Here is a 16,556-nt window from a genome sequence, read left to right as displayed (position 1 = left end):
AAGGCCATTGTCCCCAGCTCAGGGCTTTCCTGGGGGGGGGTGCCTAGGATCTTTCCCCCCCTCACCCCTCCTCGGGGTGGTGCAGTCCTGCCCCGGCCTATCTGGGTGCTGCGGGGTTGGAAAAGGGAAAAAATGCTGAAAAATAGAGTTATTCCCTTTATTTCGCGGTCGTTAATAGTGAGAAAAGGTGTTACGGGGGAAAAAAGTGCCAAAAATCCGTGAGGGGGGAGTTTGGAACATGCGGGGTGGTCCCTGGAGCCCCCTGCCCCCCCCCACGGAAAGTCCTTGCGAGTCTCGTTTATAAAACGTGTTTGGGGACAACACGAAGTCGCTAAAAACCCGGGATCATCCAAAGGACGGAGGGAATTGGGGGGGGGCGGTGCCCCCAGAGCTTGAGGGGGTTAAAGGGGATGTTGTCCCACGCGTGTCGAGGCTGGTTGAGGTAGAAACACGGGGGGGTTCCCCGATTTGGGGAGAAACAAGAGGTGTTCTGCGTCCGACGTGAAACTCTTTCTTTCCCCTCCGATCTCTCGGTTACGGATGGAGGGGGAATCATTGCAAATAAATACGGGCTTGGAGACGTTTCTGCCGAATATTTTGCATTTTCGCTTAAATCTGATTTAATTCGAGTTTAGAATGCTGCTCGCGTTCACTTGCGCGGCCGGGGTAGCCTCCAGTGTGAATTACGGCATTAAACCCGAAGGAAATGCGGTGGAAATGGGTGCAGCCCGATGTTTCCACCCCGTTATCTGTTGGTTTCATGTGGTTTTGCCTCTCTCTCCGAGGTGGGGAAGAGTTTCCGAGCCTCATCTCCCGTCCTCCCCCGGGTCCCCAGCAGCCGCTGTCCCTGCACATCCCACTGATGGATTGAGTTTATTGATTTATTATCCGCTCCTCAAAGCGCGTTTCTATCAAATGATGTTTTGATCTGGGTTTTCCCGGTCAAGAGTTGAATCCCGACTTATCGATTTATATCCCTCCCCTCTTTTTTTTTTATATTTTTATATATTTTAAGCTGTTTATTCGCGATTTCCCTCTTGCCTACCACACACGACCCCTTTTCCCAGTAGGGACCGCGAATACCCACCCTCCCCATCCACTTTCCCCGCTTTTAGGAAGGAAAAGGACTAAAGAAAATAAACACACCAATTACTTTCTCTCCGGACACATCCTTTATATCTCTTTATCCCCCCTCTTTTTTGCTGGGAAAAAGACTCAAAGCAGCATGGTTTATTAATAATAACCCCCACTATTATTTCCGCCTATATACAATTTATTCACCCTTTTCTTCCTACGTGGGCTGTGTCTATGTGCAGATATATATTGTTACATTCTCCCCGCGATGCTGTGCGTGTATGGATATGTATACGTGCGGTCCATAGGTGCCTGGGAGGCTGCACACAGACACACACACTTATGTAAACAGACACGGAGATATGGAAATGTTTTCTTGGCACTTAGCGGATTCCTCTGATTCCCTCTCAGCACTAAAATAACCACCAGGGAAGGGAGAGCGGCTACTGTTGACCTCTGCTATTTATTCGCGTCCAGGGCAGGATTTTGGAGTTGTCTGGAGTTTGGGTGAGAGGAGCCTTAAAAAAACAACAACGAAAAGGAGTTTTAGTGGTTTATTTCCTGTATGTTTAGGGAAAATTAAGAAATGCAACTCGGAGGGAGCCGGCGATGGGTAATACTGATTGCTTTTGCTGTGAGGGCTGCGGGGACACCCCAAAACCGCTGCGAACTGCACGGGCCGGTTCTTCTGCCCGAATACACCTCGCTCTCTCCGCTCATTTCTTCCTCTTTTCTTCATTTTCTGCCTCTTTTCTTCATATTTTCTTCCTGTTTTCTCTTTCTTTCCTTCCTTCTTCATTCTCTTTCTCTCATTCATTCATTCTCTTTCTCTCTCTCTCCTCCTTCTCCTCCTTCTCCTTCTCCTTCTCCTTCTCCTTCTCCTTCTCCTTCTCCTTCTCCTTCTCCTTCTCCTTCTCCTTCTCCTTCTCCTTCTCCTTCTCCTTCTCCTTCTCCTTCTCCTTCTCCTTCTCCTTCTCCTCCTCTTCCATTCTCTCTCTTCCCTTCCTTCTCTCTCCCCATCTCTCTCCTTTTCTCTCCATCTCTTATTCTCTCCCCGTTTCTCTCTTATTCTCCTTCTATACATCTCCCCTTCCTTTCTCTCCATCTTCCCCTTCATCCTCCACCTTCCCCCTCCGCCCAAACTCCCCTTTTCCACCCCAAACCGAAGGCACCTCCTCGGAATCCCACCCCCCCAAAGCAAAATCTGCCACCCGAGGGGGGGTGTGGATTTTTTCCACCCCTATTCCTCCTCATTCACTGATTCCTGTGTTTATTTTTAAGGCCTTTCCCTCCTCATTATCAACCCCCCGACCCTCCAGTATATTCATCCTCGGTGTGGACCTCGGGGGGACTCACAACTTTAAGGGGGAACACAAATTTAGGTGGGGGTCACAGCTTCTCCAGAGCTCAAAACCTCCTCTCCTTTTGGGGGGTAACCCCCCTCGGTTAGACGCCCCATTAGGGGTTTGCAGGCTGAGCTTGATGAGTTTCTGTAATTAATAAGGAGCTGGTGGTCCCCCCATCTCCTCCACGCCCTTCACAGGACTCCATCATTTCTCCAAAACACCCCCCTAATTTGGGATCAAACCAAATCCCCCCTCCCAAGAAAAAAAAGCCACCTCTGTGCGTGCGACCCCCCCGGATGCTGAACGAGATTTTGGGGGAGCAACGAGGGGTTTCCCTGCTGGGGGGGGGTGTACTGAGCACCCCACTTTTCCCTTTCCCCCTTGAGGGGGGGGGTCTTCTCCCTCTGGAACACACGGGTGGGATTTTTGGGGGGCAAAAACCCACCACTTGGATCCGTGGGCTCATGGGCGTCCAGCGCAAAGATAAATCCCATTTTCCTGCTATTTTCCTGCCTCTCCGACACAGAATCAAAACCTTTTGCATGTTGGAAAAGAAGCGGGGGGGGGGGGAAATATTTACCTGCAGCCTCAAGCTGACACTTCACATCTGTGTCTACTCCTCTCCGGTACCTGTCTCTTGTCGGAATTAATTCTGTGGAATATTGTGGCGAGCTAGGTTTAAAAAATAGGCTGGGGCTGGAGCGGCCGGGTCATGTGTAAGGGGAGAAGTGGAGTATGAACAAGCCGGTATTTTATGGGAAGCTTTCAGCGTGCCGCACTAACGCCTAATTCTTCACTTAAGCCCTAAACGCGATATTTCAAGTCGGATGTGGAGCTTAAAAAGCAGCTTTTTGGGGCAGGGGTTCCTCGCAGTGCCCCTCACCATGTCCTCTGGGCAACGGGTTGTTTTCCCCTTATTTATGCTTTTTCCCCCCCCCCAAAAAAAAAATCAGCTCACCTTTTCCAGTTTTCTCAGCAAACCTAAAGAGCCGAGGGCACATTCAGCGTTTGGAAAACGCTGTTTCTCCCCCCCTAAAAAAAATCCCTGGAGGGCCCAGGCCAGCGAGCTGGGATTTGATTTGATTTTATTCAGTTTTATTCCAAGGAAGCGACCGATTTCTTATCAGGTCGGGATTGATGCTGCCGGCCTCCTCCTCTATATCATCCCTTGTTCCTCTTGTTCCAGCCCCGCTCCCGTTGCTCCCGGGGCCGTGAGTGATGGTTCCCACCGCTCCCCATGCCACCGGAATCCTAATGGCCCCACCGAAGGAGGGGGACACCCTTTCCCCCCATTTTACTAGCAGAAAATTTGATGGAGACCCCCTCAAACATCCAAATTTCACCCCAAACGATGCTCGCCCTTCCTTCCCCAGCCCGTGTTGCTGGAGGCCCCCGCGGAAGCCACGTAACGTTTTTATTAAAAGGTTTTGATGGATTCGCCTTGGGGATTAACTAAGATAATAGTTTATTGCACTGCGAAAGATTAAACTGAAAGTACCCTAGTGCAAAAAAATAAATAAACATTAAAGGGAACCGGGGAGCGCCTTTTCTTGCGTTAAATCCTCGTTTCCCACCCTAACAAGGCTCCCCCGGGCTCCAGGGTGTCCGCGCCGCCTTCCCTGGGCGTTATTATTATTATTATTGCAATTATTATTAAGATTTAAATACACCTCGGTGAAGCGGGTGCGGAGGGATATCCCTCGTCGTCTCTCAGCCCTTTGCGGGCAGAATTATTGGTGGGAAAAGTCCCATTTCCCGGCCTGGCCGCGGAGGTGTCAGGGCGGGGGTTGCGCGCATGGGCGCGGAGCTGCGCGGATCTGGGGCTTTGTGGGGTTTAAAACCAGCGTGTTTACACATGGCGAGAGTTGAAACCACGAAAAGGCCATAAACCCGGGGCTTTAAATCATCCTGCCCTTCATCCCATGGCATCTGCAGCTGCTGAGATCTGCGTACCATGTGATGCTGGTTCCCCCCCTCCCGTGTCGCTTCCCACGCGTGTCCTTCGCTTTCCATCCCTCCTCACCCCACTTCTCATTGACCCGCGTCCCCAGGAAGGGAGACCCGAGGTTTTTAACACCAGTGGGGTGTTGAGCCGGGTTTCCAGGACCCTCCAAGGTGCACGGCCGGGGTTGGGTATCTCAGGGATGCGTTTGCTCGAAGCAAACAGGGTTTTATAGACATTTTTCGCACTGTTTTTTGCTTCCGAAGTGCTGGGTCGCGTCCCCCCCGGGGGTTGATTTTTAATTGTAAAGGGATGAGCGCAACCTGGTAAAAACTGAGCTTCGTCTTCGCTTGGGAGGACTCAAAATGCACCGAAAAGAGGGACTTTTCGCTCATTTTATCCCCTTCCCACCCCATTTTTCGCCAGGCCGGGGGCTCCGCATCCCTGCAATGAAGGCTGGGCCGCCTCGGCCACGTCTCTGCAGTAACAACGGGTCAGGCCTCCCCCCTCCCCAAATTCCCCGCTATAAAACCCACAACTGGCGCTGGGTTAAGTGGTTTTTTGGGGGAAAAACCCCAAAATATCTTAATTTTTATTCTATTTCCTTACACAGAAGCTTTTTTTCACCCCCTTCTCCCCAACCTGAACATCGAGAAAGACTCTGGAGCCTAAACGTGGGTTTACAACCCGAGGGGGGCCTGGGGGAGGAGGCTGAGGGGGGGCGATGAGTGGAAATAATGTTAATTATTAATATTATCATCCCGGAGCAAGATTTCCACGGGCTGAGAGCAGTAAGTACCACTCAAGCAGCCGCTCTCTCCACCAAGAGGGCTCAGCCTCAAGTTTGTATATGTTTCCATCCCATACAATAACAGCTATAGATCTGCTAATGGCTTCGCCCTGGACACTTTCTCCTGCAACTTTCACTTTCCTCCCCCCCCCCCATGCCCTTTTCCCCAATACAAACCCAATGTTTTCTTTTCAACTTAACCCAGGGTTCAGCAATTATCCGCTGGTTCAGTAGAAATGGTCTTTGTCTATGGAAAGTCAAGGAGAAACCTTCGCTCCTGTATATATATATAATCTAAAATCACCCCCCCCGCTGACTCCTTTGCCCCTCAGGCTCCCCCACTCCAATCCCTCCCTCTTCAAGGAAATATTTTAAGCCTAAAAATATGGATTTAAAGGGAGAAAAGTCCTCCCCAACACCACCAAACCAATGAGTTGTGGTCACATGAATTAGGGTGACCCAGCACCCAAATCAAAACTCGGGGATAAAAATGAGGGTGATCGCTCAGTTCCAGCTCCAAGAGGGTTTTTTTTGGGGGGGGGCGTTGATTTGGTGGGGAGGGGAAAGAGGGGTCTGCTCGGTGCTGGTAAATGGGAGAAGGTGAAGAGGGGAGAGGTGGGACTTGGTGATGGGCGGCTTGGATTTATTGGAAAGAAAACCTTGGGGAAAAGAAAATGGAACAGAAAAAGGGAAAAAATGAGAAGAAAATTAAAAGAATAAAAGGGGGAGAAGGAGAAAATTAAAAAGGAAAAATAAAAAGGGAAAAGGAAAGGGGGAAATAAAGTGTTTCCTACCAAACAGCAAGTTTGACCCTTGCTGGACTCCCCACTCCGCCGAGTCCCGAGGAGTTCGCGGCCTAAACCGCCACTGCCAATTAACCGATAAATAAAATAGCAGGTAATCCAGCCCAGGCAAAGCTCGGCTCACAGGGGGCTTCGCTCAAACCGGGTTATTTGGATGCTTTATCCACCCCCCCCCCCCTCTCCCTTTTGGAGCAGCAGAGAGGGGCAGAGCGGGACGTTGAGAGGAACAAAAACCAACAATTTCTCCAGCATAAAAATGAAACATCAAATTAGTTTGCCTCTGGGCTTCATTTTTCCCCTTCTACATTATAACTAGTTATTGAACTCGCTAGAAGATCTAAAGGCCATTTGTGAGGAGAGAAATTTCAATGGAGTTCCCCCATCAATAACTCCTTGGCAGTGACCTATTGGATCAAGTCAAACAGTTGAGGTGAAATTCAGGTCACGCTGTCTAACCAATATTAAAATGCGCCCACTTTTTAAAAAGCCACTTTCAACGAGATTTGAAGAAAATTGAATTCCTGGGTGGGGTGAGAAGGGGAGGGGGGGGGATATGGAGAAACTACTTTGCATCTTTTATTTTAGTTGTATTTTATTTCAGTTCTCTCGCAAGGGATTCAGCTTTGATGGGGTAAAATGAAGGGATAAATATTTACATTATTCGCTTCTTTGAGGCGAAAGAGGCTCCAAAGAAAAATGTGAAGGCGAAGACTTTGGGTGACAGGCTTTGCTTATTAAAATCGTTTTAGGCCGATTCATTACTTTTACTGACAACGGATTTAAGGGGGGGAAAAAAATCAATTAAACATTTGCATATTTCTTTGCATAAATTAGCCCTTGTCTATTTGCATTAGGAAGGGACAAAAAGCAAAGGTCTTGCACTCGGGTTGGCAGGAAAAAAAAGGATTAAAGAAATTAATTAAGAGAGGACGCAACTGTTTTAAGAAAATACTAAATAAATACACCCAGGGTTTTGCTTCTCCCGCCACTAATTGTGCGATAATCACCTCGAAACCCAACTCCGCTCCAACATGAATTCCCACCTCCCGCATCTCCAGGAGCCAGAGTTCAGCTTTGCCCCCGCTCTCCCCATTATTATTAAACACGGGATAACAAACCCCCAGTAGATAGGTACTTCATTTTTTGCTGGAAAGCACAGATTGCTAATGGGCCGAGGTACAGGTTACCAAACGGTCAGTATGGTAATAGCCAGCACAATGAATCCGGAGAGACAATGCGCACTTATTTTTCTTCAGTACTGTCAAAAAGGCGCTTTGTACTTAAAAACCCTCCCCGCGATGCCAAGCGGATCTATACCCCCCTCCCTCAGAAGGGGAAATAAAGCAAAAAAATCAAGGTTTTCTTGAATATTTTGAATTATTTGGGGTAATTTCTTGGCCGAGGTGCTGTGGGTTTTTCCCTCGGGGTTTTGTCCCTCCCCAAGTGTTTCTCGGCGCGCTGGTGGGGGGACGAGGGATGGAAAGCGGTGGGAGGGCGGCTGGAGAGACAAAAGAGCCAGATTCTTGTACAACTATTCTTCACACGTCCCCGCAGACTTATTTACAGCGCAAAAAAAAGGGGGGGGGGATTAAATAAACACCAAATCCCAACCACTTCAGCAAGAGGCGCAGCTCTAAACCCCCGTTAAAAAGCGAAAAGGGGGGGTATTAATCCACACTGAATAAAAAGGGGAGAATGGGGTGGTTTTGGTGAGAAATCTGCGGGTTTTTGGGGGTTGTAAGAATCCGAGGGTGCCCCCCCTTCCCTCTGCAAACACACTGGAGGGAGATGGGAAAGGGAGATGGAGAAGTGAGTCCGCAAAAGCAAAGATGTTTGGGTGGAAATGGGGGGGGGCACGCACGGTGCAAATAAAGTTGCGTGTCCCCCCCCATCAAGAAAAAGCGGGAGAGTCCAGAGCCGCCCAATTTGTGACCTTCACGCCTTGGTTTTTTTAATGCTTTGATTGCTGTGGTTTATTTTAATTAATTTTTATTTTATATATATATATTTTAATCCAGCAGAGAACTACCTGTGGATATTTATTTATTCTGCTGGCGCTTATTGAAACCCATATATTCAAAGCTGGGGGGGTGGAGGGGGGGGAAGGATGTGCGTAGGTAAAAATTACTTTATTAACTCTCCATCTTTATTCAATATTCCCTCAGCCTTGGAATAAAGTTGTTGCATCAGTCTGAACTATAAATGTCAAAGCCCTGCATGAGTCTGAGGTGTTTGGGCAGAATGAAGTATAGCTGGAGAAAAGGAATTTATTGGATATATTTAAATCAATGGTTTGGGTTCCGGAATGCATTTCTATTCATATATTTTTTAATTGTTTCCCTCCTCCCTCCCCTCCAATCTCGCAGCTCCAAAACCTCGCTGGGAAGAGGAAGGATTTTCCCTTCCATAGGTGGATATTTAAGCGTTTCTCGATGTAATCCCGCGATTTACAACTTTAGGAAGGAGCAGGCGCGGTTGATGCGCCGGGCCAGCAATTGGAGAAGCCCCGCGAATCACTCGCCAATAAACCACCCCCCCCTTAGTAAAAAAAAGCCACATAAAACGAGAAATAAACCAACTTATTCCATGTCCTGGTGGCCAAATAGATGCGGAGCTGGTGTCCGAGGGGGGCTGAGCCCCCCCAACCCTCCCCGTCTCCTATATGTACCCTGTAGACTCGAATTTGTGTGAGCGTCTCCCAGTCACAAATTCGTCTCTAGGGGAATATATGGGCGATGCCAGAGCCTTGGAAAGTTCTGCTTTCCTTTAATTGCAGCGCTGCTAATTAAATCCTCCAGCCCCGCTGATGTCATTTGCTAAAGGTAGTTTATTCAAAGTGCGAAAGCCAGGGCTTGTTAATAATAATTAATAATAATAATGATTTAAAAATCAAGGTAAAAAGCGAAATCCCCGCGATGATTGGGGTGTGTGGAGGGGTGATAATAATCAAAATAAAATCCCATTATGACTTTTCATCTCCAGAAGAAACAGCAGCCACCGCAAACACAACTCGGAGCCAAGAGCACAAAGAGCCCCGACCATTTCGCAGTGACTGATTTATGGCGTTTTACAACCCCATAAAAAGCTGTAACAACCAGCCAAAAGCCTTCGACACCGCTGGCACATTTAGTCTAATAAATAAAACATAAACAGTTAACTTTATGTGTCACTTTTATTGTTATCAAGTAAAATATGGCAATGCCCTGCAAGCTATGATTTTCAACTATAATTGTTATCAAGTACAAGGAGGGAATACCCCACCTCCCTCCTCTGCCCCTCTCTTTAGGGTGAGATGGAGATTAAAAATAACTGTTTAAAAAAGCGTTAATTGAATGAGGTAAAACCCTCCCAAAATGCTGACACCCATTCGCAGCTCCCCGACATGCGCCGGGGTGGTGGGAGCCATTTTTAACGCATCCCGCTAGATTTACCCCCCAAAATTATATATAGATTGGAGATGTATACACCAGAGCTTGAGCGTGGGGAGGTCGTTGCTTTAAGCAGGAGCCAAGCGGCCTGGGAGGGGGGGACACCCGTGGGTGCTGCTCTGAGATGGGGGGACACCCGTGGGTGCGTCACCTGCAGCACCCAAGGCCGAGGGACACGTAGGGTGCTGTCCCCCTCCCCTAAATACCCCGCTTTGCTCCTCAAGGCCGGGACTAAGCAAAGCGGGGGCAGCTTGGGGAACAAATGGGGGTCCCCGCTGCCTGGGGTGGGGAGGACACCCCAGCCTGGCCCTGCCCATTACAAGGGACACACACAAATGTCCCCGCCTGCGATTTAAGGCAGGGTCAAGAACGGATCTGCACCCCCGCCTCCACCTTCAGGTAACTGTTCCTCCCCCCCAAAAAATAGGTGCTGACGGTGTTTAACCCTCTCCCGTCTGGGATGGGGGAGTCCGGGCTCAGGGGGTGGGGGGGACTCCCCCGGTGATGTCCCCAAGCTGTCCTGTCCCCTCCCCAGCCTTGTGAGGAGATGGGGGGGCTGCCAAGTTTGGGGGGGTCTGAAGGGTCAGTGCAGCCCCGGGGGGAGGGGGGGTCACGCTCACACTCACACACGAGGTTGGGGGGGGGCTCATTGTTCCCAGTTCGCATCGCGGCGGGGCGGGGGGGATACCTGGTGCTCCCCAAACACCCCCATACACCCTCCCCTTTACACCCCCCAACCCAAAGCGGGGGGTCCCCATTGTATGTCCCCCCCAATACCCCATGGGGTGTTGGACCCCAAGTCCCAGCACCCCGCACCCAACCTCATCTCCCCGCGCACCCACTCCCACGCCCCCCCTTCCCCATCCACGCCTCCCCCCCACCCCCCCCCAATTTGGGTACATTTTGCAGAAGCTTTTGGTTCCTTATCCGGGGACTGGGCTGGCGGGTGTGATTGGCCGGGGATGTCACATGGTGAAAGTAACTTTACGGGGTCGCCAGCTAGTAGGAGGGCTTTATGGAGCAGAAAAACGACAAAGCGAGAAAAATTATTTTCCACTCCAGAAATTAATGATCATGAGCTCTTATTTGATGGACTCTAACTACATCGATCCGAAATTTCCTCCATGCGAGGAATATTCGCAAAATAATTACATCCCAGACCACAGTCCGGAATATTATAGCCGGACAAGGGAGTCCAGCTACCAGCATCACCACCAGGAGCTGTACCCAGTGCCACGACCCTCCTTCCCCGACCGCCCGTTCGGCTGCGGGGGGCTGCAGGCACCGGGGAACCCGAACACGCTCCAAAGGGGACCGGGGCAAACTCCAGGAGGCCACCACCACCTCTCAGAGAAACCCCCGCAGCTCTGCGAGGCTGCTCTACCCACCACCTCCACCACTCCTCCTTCCCCAGCCCCTCCAGCCTGCAACCAGCCAAACCCCGAGCATCCCACCAGCACAGCATCCAAACAGCCCATAGTCTATCCCTGGATGAAAAAAATCCACGTCAGTACTGGTATGCAACTTTTATTTTCCTCTCTGTCTCTCGCTCTCTTATTTTCACACCATGCTCCCCTCTCTCTCTCTCTCTCCTTTTTTTTTTTCCCATTTTTTTTTATTTCCTTCCCTTCCATGAGAGTCTTTGGGTTAGCACAATTGAACTGGATTTACGACTCCGAATGGGTAATTACACCCACCATAAATTTTATAGCCGAGCTACTGTGGGCAGCCTAAGCCATGTGGCTCGTTCTGTTATGTATGTGTGAAACTCCGAAAGCTTTGTAAGGGGTGCATAAATAATTCAGTCTTTTGAGCCAGGGAAACCCCTTCCTATTAGAATAGCAACTCTTGAGCTGCCCAAAGTTCTTTATTACCTATTTAGCCTATTACTTCCCCCCCCCGGCTCCTCCAGTCGCCTCTGCCGACCCTCTCTCCATCCACGCTGATTTTCCTTGTGTGTTTTTTCTTTTTTCTTTATTTTTTTAATTTCTTTTTATTTTATTTCTTTTCCCCCTGTGTTGTTTTTTTGTGGGTTTCCCCCCCTTCTCCTTTTATTTCTTTATTTTCGATGATTTGCTTTGGTTTTGTCTGGTTTGTGTTTGGTTCGTGTTTGGTTTGATTTGGGTTTGGTTTGGGTTTGGGTTGGTTTGGTTCGTGTTTGGTTTGGTTTGGGTTTGGTTTGGTTTGGTTTGGGTTTGGTTCGGTTTGGGTTTGGTTTGGTTCGTGTTTGGTTTGGTTCGTGTTTGGTTTGATTCGTGTTTTGTTTGGTTTGTGTTGGGTTTGTGTTTGGTTTGGTTCGTGTTCTGTTTGGTTCGTGTTTGGTTTGCTTTGGTTTGTGTTCTGTTTGGTTCGTGTTCTGTTTGGTTCGCGTTTGGTTTGCTTTGGTTCGTTGTTTTTTGCTTTTGTTTTTGTTCCTTTTTGTTTTCCTTCCCCTCCTTTCCAGTGAATCCCAATTACAATGGAGGCGAACCCAAGCGATCCAGGACAGCCTACACCAGGCAGCAAGTTTTGGAGCTGGAAAAAGAATTTCACTATAACAGGTACCTGACCCGGCGGCGACGCATCGAGATCGCCCATTCCCTTTGCCTCTCGGAGCGGCAGATCAAAATCTGGTTTCAGAACCGGAGGATGAAATGGAAAAAAGACCACAGGCTGCCAAACACCAAAGTACGGGCGGCGGCGGCCGCGGGCACCGCGGCTTCCAGCGCCCCCCCGGCCCCCAGCACGGCCGCGGGTGAGGATCTGCCCTCCGCACCCGCGCAGGACCCGCGCACGGAGGATATCACCAGGTTATAAACACCCCCCCTTCCGCCTCCCCACACCCGCACACAAATGACTCTGGATTATTTATAGAATCTAATATATATATATATATTTTGGTTCTTTCTTCCCGTCCTTTCTCCCTTTTCCTCGTAGTTTTATTATTATAATTATTATTATAATTATTATTATTATTATTTTTTTCCTGTGCGTATTAAAAAAAGACCAACAATGGGTCCCCCCCAGGACCACGGGCTTTAGGTGCATGTCAGATAGCATGAGGCCAGGTGTCTGTACCTGCAGGGTGGGCTTTTTGACGCCATTTCAGGGGGTTATTTATTTTTGGAAGCTGTGGGGCTGGGGAGGGAGCGCAGGGCGGTGGGGGGGGGGGAAGCGGGAAACGTTCTGTTGGGTGAATCGAATGAAGAAACGCTGAGAATATTGACGCCAAAAACCCGAACAAAAAGAACAGGCGAATGAAGGTATTTTTCCCCCCTTTTACAAATGCACAATGTTATTAAGTTATTTTGTAGAAATAGTGGGGGGGGAAGCTAAAAAATATCACGGTTTAGAAAGAAAGAAAACCCCAAACAAACAAAAAGCAGCCACGAAACAGCACACGAGGCTTTGCTGAGGAATTGAGAAGAAAAGGGGGAGCGAGAGAGGGCAAGAGTGACCTATTTAAAACGAAAAGGTTTTAAAAAGCCAGTAGATAGGGTTTTCTGTCGTGGTTATTTGTGTTTTTGGACTGATTTTACATGATGATTGTAAACTTGCAATAAAGAGTTTTAGTGTGTATGTGGAAGTCCCAGTGTTCAATAAACCAGTCAGTGTGAATTAGTTTTACTTCTATGTCTGGTGGCTTCTTTTATCCCCACATCTCCCCGCAAACTCGCCCCCAAATAATAATAAGAAGGGTAATAAAATGCTGGGACGATGTGCAATGGATCCCATGTGCACCAGTTACTGCTTAAGTTAAGTTTAAGCCAAACTAAAGGCAAACTCTCCACTCCAGATTTTTTATGACATCACGACGTGACTTTAAATCTCAGCCCCTCCCAAGCTGTAAATATGGGGGGTGGGGGGGAGAGAAATTTGGGGGTTCAGACAAGTGCTGTGGATTTGGATTTAACTTCCAGGCGTATCTTGATTTGCTTTTTATCCCGCAGAAAATAGTCCGGGTTTAGCCCCTCTCGGAACTTTTCTGGTGGTGCTTTTTATTAATTCTCATTAATTATTATTATTATTATTGTCGTGATTTTCTCTTATTGTCGTGGCGCGCTCGTGGGAGCCAAGAGGTCGGACTGAATTTGGCCAGGCAATGAAAAGGCTGTTAAATAACAATAATAATAATAATAACAATAATGAGAATAATGGTAGTAATAGCGCTAATAACTCTAATTCATTGCTCCTGGCAGCCTGTGAATTGGCAGCAATGGGAGGATTTTAGGGTAATTTTAGGATTCTAAGTGTGTCCCCCCCTCGGTTCGGGGTGTCTGTGCTTCCCTGGTAAGGCAGGGAAGTGGGTGCATGGGGGGGAACTGGGGTTGAACCCCCTTTTCTTATCGTTTAGGCCTCGGTTTTGGGAAGTTTGGTGCTTAAACCCCCATTGCAGGAGCTGGGAGGGGGAGGCCTGTTGGAATTCCAGCCCTGGGACACAGAATCACCTTTACAAGCATCTTTCTTTAGCTTTTATCCTATTTATTTATGTTGTTTCCCCCCCTCTCCTCTCTCTCTCTCTCCAACATCGATTTAAGCTGCCATTAACCAAACCGTGGTCTCAAACCCCTTTGTGGGGATGCTGATCTGGAAGGGATGAGGTTTAATTTATCCCGGGGAGTTTATACGTAGCTTTATTTTAATTTATTCTTTTAATTTCCCACCCTGCTTTAGTGCTATCGATACAAGGACGAGGCTGAGTTAAAACCTATGGACAGGACCAGGTTTCCTCCACAGAACAGGGAAAGGTGTTGGGAACCAGTTGGGATTGGGGTTTTTTATTCCCAAGGAAGATCCCAACCCGCATGAAACATAAAACCCAGCCCCAAAAATTAAATAGGATCAAATCTGGTCAGTAAACAGCACCCAAGGCTCGGCCCATCCCTTGGGGGCTTGGGAATCTGTAACGTCCTCTTCTAGAGGCAAGAAATCCAAGCGGAAAAGGGAAAAATAGGGGAGAAAAGGAGGTTTAATGCAGGAAAAAGCAGGAAATCTGCAGGGAAATGCACCCCCTGAGCACCCAAAAGTGGAGGCAGAGCAGCACCCAAATGTCCTCGGGAGGAGGAGGAGGGTGGGGAGGAAGGAGCACCACTCCAAGCTGGATTCCTCCTTTTTGTGTTAGGGGGGGATGTTGGAGTTTTGGGGGTTTTTGAGTGGTTTTGGGTGCTGTGCCCCCCCCCCCGGTTGGGTGTATCCCGTGGGGGGGTGACACCCACGGATGGCGGGTCCCTTGGGTGCCAGGGACACCAACCAGGGGGGGGTTCTTGTCCGCAGAAGGGTCCCCAGCCTTGGCCATGGCACAACTGGGGTTGTGGAGAATGTGAATGGACGGGATACCCGGGGAAGGAAGTGGGGGGAGAGAAACAAAAGGGGGGGAAAGGGAAGGGGAAGAAGGAAAAAGGGGGAAATAGAGTGGGAGGGAGAGGGAGGAAGAAAGGGGAAGGGAAAAGAAATAGAGGAAAAGAGGAAAAAAGGGGGAAGGGGATAAAGGAAAAAGAGGAAAGAGAAAAAAGGGAAGAAAGCGAGGGGGAAGTGGGAAAAATAGGGAAGTAAAGGGGGAAAAGAGGATAAAAGGGGGAAAGAAAGCAGGGGATAAAGGAAAAAGAATAAAGAGAAAAGAGAGGGGGAAAGGGGGGAAATGGAAAAAGGGAGAAATAAAGGGAGGGGAAGGAAGAAAGGGGGAAAGGAAAAAAGGAATAAAGGGAAACAGGGAGGGAAAATGGAAAAAGAAGGGAAAAGACGTAAAAAGAAGGGAAAACGATGATAAAAGAGAGGGAAAAAAAGCTGTTCCCGCTGCAAACGGCCCGAACCGCGGTCCCTTTTTCAGCCTCTTGACGCCTCCAAGTAGAGAGGCCGGAAAAAAAAAACCCAACCCGAACTTTATTGAAGTTGGGGGAAAACGGCCAAAAAAAAGCAGCGGGTTCATGGAAAGGGCAACTTTTCTGTGCAGCATCTGACCCCGAGCCCTCCTGACCCGCTGCCTCTCCCAACCTTGTCCCCTCCGTGTCCCCGGACGCACATTTAGAGGCACCATCGCTGTTTCGAGGCTTTTGTAGGTTTTTAGCGGTTTAATGGGGGTGTATGAGAGGCGGGGGGGGGGGGGGGGTAAGGGGGGGGGATGTGATGCTTGTTGTGGTTGATTGTTTTCTGGCCAAAATAAGAGGGAAAAAAAGGGAGAGGAGGGTGAAGTGGCGGCCAAACTTCTCTTCCCCTCTTTTCCTCCAGAGATGTTCTGCCTCCCGGCTGGTCCAGGGCGCTCCCAGCCACGTAAGTAACCCACCCCCCCAGGGAAAAAGATAAAACAAATTAAGGCTTTAAATATAGATATTTTAAAATTCAAAAAGGAAAAGAATAAGAAATCAGCCCAAGAAGAGAGGAGGAAAAAAGAATAATAATAATAAAAGGAGACTTTGAAAGTTTGGGGGTGAAAATCAGGGTGTAAATAAATGGGAGCGGTGATGGATTCGGGGGGGTTGTGGATGGAAAATGAAATGTTTCTCCAGCGGAAAGAAGCCACGGGACAGACGGACAGACAGACGCGGATTAAAGGAATAAATGCCCCCCCCGAGGCATCAGGGTTTGCTCATCCCTGGGCTATACGTCCCAGACCTGGCACCTATAGATGTGCCCCCCACCCCGGGTGCTGCATTGTTCAGTGCTCGGATAATTCGCTTTACTTTGATTATTGGGCTATAAAACTCCCAGCAACAACGTGTTTCTGGAGCCTCAAATTAACATCTAAGGCCAGGGCGCCTTTTTCCCCCTTTTTTCTCCCTTTTATGTCCTTCGAGTCCAATTTGTTTTGAAGTTCCCAGATAAGTTTGTGCCGGTTCCTTTTGCAGCTCGGGCTTTATTTTCTTTGCCCTTCTTCTCTTCGCTAAGGACTCGGGTTTTAAGGGGGTCGCGAAGTCGCTTTACGTGGGGCTTAAACGGCAATAAAAAAGGGGAAAATAACAAAGAAAAAGGTGAGGAAGCCTTTGTATCCAGAGCGGTAACCCCTCTTCAATTTACATCAGCTTCCTGTTAGAAAAGGAGGGGGAAAAGGCAAATTACAGCTGCAGAGATGCTCTGTGGAGATAACTACAGGCGGAGGGTCCTCGGCAGCCTCGGGGTTAGGAGAACTTTCTTATCGTGTTGTTTGAACGCAGCGGAAAAGGCTTTTAAAGGGGATTTTGGATTTTATATTGATATTTG

The 16,556-nt window shown here is 48.8% G+C and overlaps 1 protein-coding gene across 1 annotated transcript; it reads left to right on the top strand.

The window, feature by feature from the left end:
• Positions 1 to 10,121: 10,121 nt before the first annotated feature.
• Positions 10,122 to 12,970, top strand: HOXC4 (homeobox C4). Its single transcript, XM_065858903.2, has 2 exons — positions 10,122 to 10,899; positions 11,827 to 12,970. The coding sequence occupies exons 1-2, from the start codon at positions 10,164 to 10,166 to the stop codon at positions 12,177 to 12,179; spliced, it is 1,089 nt and encodes a 362-aa protein (XP_065714975.2). The 5' UTR covers positions 10,122 to 10,163; the 3' UTR covers positions 12,180 to 12,970.
• The last annotated feature ends 3,586 nt before the right edge of the window (positions 12,971 to 16,556 follow it).

This window comes from Patagioenas fasciata, chromosome 28 (assembly GCF_037038585.1).
Source record: "Patagioenas fasciata isolate bPatFas1 chromosome 28, bPatFas1.hap1, whole genome shotgun sequence".
Lineage (NCBI taxonomy): Eukaryota > Metazoa > Chordata > Aves > Columbiformes > Columbidae > Patagioenas > Patagioenas fasciata.
This window is presented reverse-complemented; position numbering and strand designations above follow the sequence as displayed.

What these genes read in the sequence shown, in the direction of transcription:
- HOXC4 (XM_065858903.2), top strand. Translation starts at nt 10,164, where the DNA reads ATGGGGTGTTGGACCCCAAGTCCCAGCACCCCGCACCCAACCTCATCT. An exon ending in AAAAATCCACGTCAGTACTG is followed by an intron (nt 10,900 to 11,826) that starts GTATGCAACTTT and finishes CCTCCTTTCCAG; the next exon opens with TGAATCCCAATTACAATGGA.